This window comes from Cucumis sativus, chromosome 2 (assembly GCF_000004075.3).
Source record: "Cucumis sativus cultivar 9930 chromosome 2, Cucumber_9930_V3, whole genome shotgun sequence".
NCBI lineage: Eukaryota > Viridiplantae > Streptophyta > Magnoliopsida > Cucurbitales > Cucurbitaceae > Cucumis > Cucumis sativus.
The window spans coordinates 7285246-7292344 of NC_026656.2; the positions used below are offsets into that span (position 1 = coordinate 7285246).

Genomic DNA, 7099 nt, shown 5'->3' on the forward strand with positions numbered 1-7099 from the left:
TAGCACAAACTCATATTTCATTTGTATGTCTCTAGTAGTGGTCTCTATTAATAACTTGTATTAGGAACTTGAGTAGTACTTGAGGGCAAGCTTGAAAAAGAATGTGAGGAAAGGACATATGAGGAGTTCCAATAATATTCTGTTTGAAATTGATTTTGGGGTTTGGGGATGACAAATGTAAATGGTGTCCTTCCCTTGCATATGATATTATTTAACAAGTCTTTTCCGTGTGTGTACGTGTGTGTTAAAATATTTCTTCACTCACAGTCTTTAAATAAATTATATGTAAATTAGGAAATTTTTTTATATACCCAACAAAAAAAAAAAAAAACCTAAGATTGCCCCCTTGGTGTTTCACCTCATTTATTACACTGAGAAGGAGAGAGATGAAGTTGTGTGTATAAATCTTGAATTTGTTTAAGAGAAAGAAATGTTTCTTTGACCATTCCATATTCTTCTTCAAATCAAAATCCCTTTTCTCTTTTAGTGTTAGCCATGGAAGCTCTTTCAATCTTCTTCTTCTTCATCTTCTCTCATGCATGGAGCTTAACCATTTCCATTCATTTCTAACCCAGAAATACACAAATTAAAACCCTCTTTTTTCACTTCATTTTTCATTTTAATTCATTCATTGTTATTATCATCATCATATATATAATACCTTCTTTTTCTATATCCTTCACAAAATGGGTTCAATCAATTGGCTTGGCTTCTCTCTTTCCCCTCAACACCAACCCTCCGATCACGCTCACGCTGCCGCCGCTACCGCCCCCTTCACCTCCGATCAAATCTCTCCCTCCGACGTCTCCGCCGTCTGCTTTGACAACCTTCCTTCTTCCTATGCTGTTTATGAACACTCTCAAGGTTTCCTTCTTCCTGTCTTTTTCTTTCTTTTTAATGGGGTTTTTGGAAATTGATATTTAATCAGAACCCATTTTCTAACTTTTTTTTTCTCTTTTTTTTTTTTTTTTTTAACTTTTTGTAGATTGGAATAATATGAAGGGTTTAGGGTCGACACAAAGTTCAGATTTTTCTGCTTTAATCGAAAGCCAACACCAACCAAAGCTTGAAAATTTCCTAGGCCACCACTCTTTCACTGACCACGACCACGACCACGCCACCGCCGCCGTCTACACCAATGCCTCCGCCAACTACATCTTCCAAAATTCTTCTTTGGACCTTCCATCGGAGGCTGCCGGCTGTGGCGGTGGAAGACCCAGCGCCGGTAACGGAAACGCCAACAATACTACCTCTATTGGTTTGTCGATGATTAAGACGTGGTTGAGGAATCAACCAGCGCCGCCTCAAGTGGTGGCCAAAGGCGGCGGAGATCACGACGGTAGTGCAGTTGGAATAAGTAATCATCTCACGACCGCACATACTTTATCACTGTCGATGAACACCGGTCCCCCACCGCCATCCCAGTCTTCGTCCGGCTCGGCGGCTCTACCACTTCTCACGGCCAGCGGCGGTGAAAGCTCCTCCTCCGATAACAAACAAGGGAAATCATCAGGTGCCTCGATCGACGCTGAAAATGGTGCCGTTGAAGCTGCCCCGAGAAAATCTGTCGATACATTTGGACAAAGAACTTCCATCTACCGCGGTGTAACCAGGTTTCTTAATATTATTATTATTATGATTTGCATGTTTGTTTTTATTAATTTTTTTAAAAATAAATTTTCTGTTTTAGGCATAGATGGACAGGAAGATATGAAGCTCATCTTTGGGACAATAGTTGTAGACGAGAAGGACAGACTAGAAAAGGAAGACAAGGTAATTAATCAATCAATCAAGTGTTTCATAAACTAATCAATGAAGAGTATTCTTTTTTCTCTTCATTCTTTTGAATTATAATACTTATTGGATCGTTGATTATATAATTTCTAATTTTGAGTTTTTTTTTTTTTTTTTGATTGTTTGTGTGATTCTTATCAACTCATGTGGGGTTTCATTTCCACTACAAAATGCAGTCTATTTGGGTGAGTAATACCAAAGGCTTTCATATATATATTTTTTTCTTTTTTTCATTTTCTTAATAAATCTAATTTTATTTGTAACTTTATGATTGTACTTTTATTAAATAGACATGAAAATGAAATTCTCTCACTTATATTAAATTTGGTGGTGTTTAATTTATCATATAATTAAACAGGAGGTTATGACAAAGAAGAAAAGGCTGCAAGAGCTTACGATTTAGCAGCACTTAAATATTGGGGTACCACAACCACAACAAATTTTCCAGTAAAGTTTTCTCCTTTAAGACTCCAACTTAATTACATTCTTGAACTTTTAATTTATGCATAGGACAATGTTAACGTGACAGTGTCCATTATTTGTCCCATCAAAATAGATTTTGGTGTTTGTCAGTGAGTTTTGTGTAGTGAGATATGGAATATGTTTTTTGTTAAAAAACAATCTATTGAATTTTCTCTACAGATTGAATAATTTTTTTTAAAAAATGTAGATTAGTGATTACGAAAAAGAGTTGGAAGACATGAAGCACATGACCCGGCAAGAGTTTGTTGCGTCTCTAAGAAGGTACAAGCACAAGTTGCTCATTGAGCTTAAACATTTATGTATATTTTATTCTTTAGTTTCCATTTACAGACTTTGAATTTTGAATGTATGATATAGGTTTTCATTAATTAATTAATTTTGATTAAAACTCGGTGTATTATAATCGGAAATGCAGGAAGAGTAGTGGGTTTTCTCGAGGAGCTTCCATTTACCGTGGAGTTACAAGGTAAATTTTAATTTTTAACCAACTCCCTCTCTTTTCCTTTTTACTAAAATTTAATATTAATTTATAAATTTATAACTTTATAAATTTATTTTACACTTTGAAAATGTTCCAATTTCTTATCTTTTTATATATATTATTCCACTAGTTTATGATAGGCAGTATTGAAGTATTTTAAGTTAGATAATATCACTTGTCTCTCACGTGCATTTTCCCAATTATTGTTTGTTTTTTTTTTTTTTTTGGTTAAATATATTATATATAAGAGTATTATTAAATAAAATTTTTGTATATGGTGGTTGGTGACAGACACCACCAGCATGGGAGATGGCAAGCAAGAATAGGGAGAGTTGCGGGGAATAAAGATCTCTACCTGGGAACTTTCGGTAACTCAATCATTATCATCATCCTTCTTAATTTTTTATTTTATTTATTTATACTTTTCACAACATTAAGAAAATTAAATACTATAACTTAATTTATTTTTGAGTTCGATTACATGCAGATTTGGACATTTGAACGAATCTAAGACAAATAGAAAATAGTTGGTTTTCAGCTTCCATCCTAAAAGAGATTCAGTTCAAATAACTCTTTTATATTGATGCACTTTTCGATTTGGTTCGTTTTTGCTGAAAAAGTTCAACTTCAAAGTAGTTCTATAATGTCTTAATTAATTTAATCTGTGTATATTAGTCTTATTTTAAATTCCATATTAAAGTAGACGAATGAAATTAAGGTAAGAGATAAATCTTGTAAAAGAATCTATTGGTATGTATACATGCATGAGTTCTAAAAGAAGAGAAAACAATGCATAATATTTTTAATTACGTTGCTTAATTTTAAGATGTGTGAGAGGAAGTAGAGTTAGTTTAATGATGAAGGTATATGCAAGACAGTTTGAGAATTCATTGAATAAAAAATGTTTGAAGAATAATGTGTATTCATTCAGGTACGCAAGAAGAAGCAGCGGAAGCATATGACATAGCAGCTATAAAGTTTAGAGGATTAAATGCGGTGACCAACTTTGATATGAGCCGTTACGATGTGAAAGCCATTCTTGAAAGTAACACATTACCCATCGGCGGGGCTGCCAAGCGCTTAAAGGACATTCACCATTCTGACATACCTCTCGACCCCCAAAGAGCAGAAGACAACATAACTTCACACCTCTCTGATGGAATAATAAATATTACATCCACCACGACTCCTTATAGTGGCGGTGGATGGCCCACTATCGCCTTCCACCATCACCATCCTTACGCTTTCCACTACCCCTATGCGACTCCGCAACAACGAATGTGGTGCAAACAAGAACAGGATGCTACTGCTATCGCCGCCGACAACTTTTTCCCACATGGTGGGGCTATGGACTCAATGGACCATAGCTCGGGGTCTTACAGCAGTGCCAATGGAGATGGGTACAATGGAAACTTCTTGATTCCGATGGGGGCGGAAGGAAGCAGCAGCAACAATGGGGGATTAGGAGACATTGGAGAAGTGAATTTATTTGGTGGTTGTTCTAATGTGGATGATCCATTCCATGCAACAAGAACGTCCAATTTGTATAATTATCACAACTCCTCTCATCAGCTGCAACCGCCACCTCCGCCGTCGGGGCTGCAAGGCTCTAACTGCAACAACTGGCTTCCTCCGGCAAGGTCGGTTTGTCAGGGGGGAGCTCCCCCACCTTTCACCATTTGGAATGACACTTAGAAAAGAGGAAAAGGGTTGATGTATACTACCTAGCTATGATCAGCTGATTTTGTTCTTTTGTTTTTTTGTTTCTCTTTTGGTTCAGGCTAACTTAATTACATGAATGACCAGAAAATGAAGGAGGTTTAGGCCTTTTCTCTACCTCTTTATAAGCAAAGTTTTGTTATATATATATATATATTATATATATAATATTTAAGGATCTCAAAATGCTGAAGTTCAAACCAATGGCATTTTTTGCTATAAATTTTGAGAACTTTAGAATTGGATCCCCGGCTAGTTTATATAATTTTAATTCACATACTTCATATACCAGCCTTTGTAATATTTTGTTTTTAAGCTTATTTTTGTTGCTTTAGACTACAAGAAATGGCATTCTTTTTTTCTTCTTTATTTTTCCCTTTTCATTTTTTATTTCAGTTTAATTAAGAAATTAGAGTTACTTTTCAATTTTTGTTTATTTATTGTTTTGTTCTTTTGTGTAATATTAAAGTTTATTTTAGTACAAGTAGGTGTAAGATTTGAATCAAGTTGTACTAAGTTGTTGTTAGCCTCTAATTTTGAAGCCTGTATACGTTTTACCAATACAAATGTGGAGGTGGGAATTTGACTTCTAATCTAAAAAGAGTTGTATACCTCACTTAATTACATTAAAGGATGGAAAATGTACATATTGCTTGCAATTAAACACTATTGTTACAAACTGTCTTAAGGGTTAGAATTTATTTGCAACTGTTGGAGAATTTTGGCTTTCGGAGCAGGGGTTTGTAAAAATAGCAAAAAAAAAAAAAAAATTATGATAATACAGTTTATATATATCAGTACATTTTCTAAATAGCAAAAGTAGTAAATTTAATAGCGGATAACCTCTGATAGCCCTCTGATAGTCCTTGATAGGTCTTTGATATATCTAATTACTTGTTTTATATATATTTGTCATATTTGCAATTTGCAAAAAAAAAAAAAAAAACAAAGATGCTATGTGATGCTTTTTTCTAAACTTTTTATGGTAATGGATAGTATTTTTAGGATCGGTAATTAAGTATATTATAATATTTCTACAAAATTGAAAATTTAGCAAAGTTTATTAGTGATAGACTCTACCAATAATAGACTTTTTCACTAATAGATATCTACCAACGATATAGTCTATTACTAATAGGCTCAACGGTGCATTCTTTTAAATTTTTTTATATGTACTAATACTTTAATTTAAGTTTATATTACTATATTTACAACTACACATTAATAATAATAACCTACATAGTTTGAGGGATTTAACTGTTGATGATTGTGAATTTTTTAAAGTACTGTTAGCTATTACGATTGATTTAATTTACGAATTGTGTGTTAACAATAACCGTTTACGATGGACAAATGGCTATGAGTTTGTCTTAACATTCGATTGATCTATTGATAACTTGTAGAAATACAAGTCACTGTGACCTTTAAGGTAAAACAATAAAGTCAAAACTTGAGATAACGGATCAAAATGTGTAGCTTTGAATGCAAATATTTATATTATCAAGAGAATGCAACTTACATAAGTCATCACACTTGATTAACTATGATTTCAAGTGTTTTTCCACGCAGAATGGTGAAAAGAAGAAATTAAAAGTGAGGATCACGCGCATGAACTCAGCGCTAAGAAGCTATCTGACAATTCGTAAGGTAAGATGTCAACACATCATTATGCGAGATGGTTCGCTAAAAGACAAGAGTGGTAGTTGGAGCTGATGTGATAAGAAATAGATACTTTCTACACTGACATTTGTAGGCAAGGATGAATGTGAAGCATAAGCAAGGATATATGTGCAACATAGCATAATTAATTTTCCACCTATTGTATGCCTATAAAAGAAGTGAACTCCACCATGAACAAAAGAAATAGAGAAGGCCATCCCTTAAGGAGACCAGTGAAAGGACAAGTTTTGAAGTCCTTCACCATCTGCAGCTCTTCCTCCACCTTTTCTCAGGTCAACTTCTAAGTGAGAGATTAGAAAGAGAGAGAAGCTCAACCACCATTCCTCTATCTTGTAAAAGAGTCCAGGAATGCATGACAATGCATTCTATAGCTCGACACATCTCTTTACTTCCCATTTTTAGTATTTTGTGATATATTATATGAATATTCTTATTTTTATGGCTAAGAGGCCTACATTATCAATGCAATGCATGTTTTTATCTATTATCTCTCTTCCATTTCTCGATTTTTCATCTTGTGAAATAGTTTAAGTGTATGTTATGTTCTTGATAAGAAATCTTTAATTATAAGACTCATCGAGTTTGCCAGAGCTTAACTCAATTACTTGGCCAACGTTCGTCACCAACTGCTCGAGAGAGTAAATAGCAAGGACATCGCTAAACACACGCAGAAGGAAGTTTGGAAACAAACTCCATTTTGACGCTTTCCCTCCAATCATTTGTGTCACGAAAGGAGAACAAGTGTGGTGTTTAGGCGCCATAGGTTGCTCGCCTTAAATAGAAGATGGTTAAGTGATCTATATCGAATCAAGAACATCATGCATGGCTTAGATCGCCAAGAATACAGAAACCTTTCTTCATCTTCCATAATACAAGTTAATTCACATTTCATTGTCATTCCCCTCTATAGAATCCACTGTGTAAATATTTTGATTAGCGTAA

General features: G+C 34.3%; 1 protein-coding gene across 1 annotated transcript; it reads left to right on the forward strand.

The window, feature by feature from the left end:
• The first annotated feature begins 392 nt into the window (after nt 1-392).
• On the forward strand, nt 393-4846 carry LOC101219473 (AP2-like ethylene-responsive transcription factor AIL1). Its single transcript, XM_004138933.3, has 9 exons — nt 393-864; nt 986-1613; nt 1691-1773; nt 1971-1979; nt 2153-2241; nt 2465-2538; nt 2693-2743; nt 3050-3126; nt 3690-4846. Exons 1-9 carry the CDS (start codon nt 687-689, stop codon nt 4451-4453), a joined length of 1953 nt encoding a protein of 650 aa, XP_004138981.1. The 5' UTR covers nt 393-686; the 3' UTR covers nt 4454-4846.
• The last annotated feature ends 2253 nt before the right edge of the window (nt 4847-7099 follow it).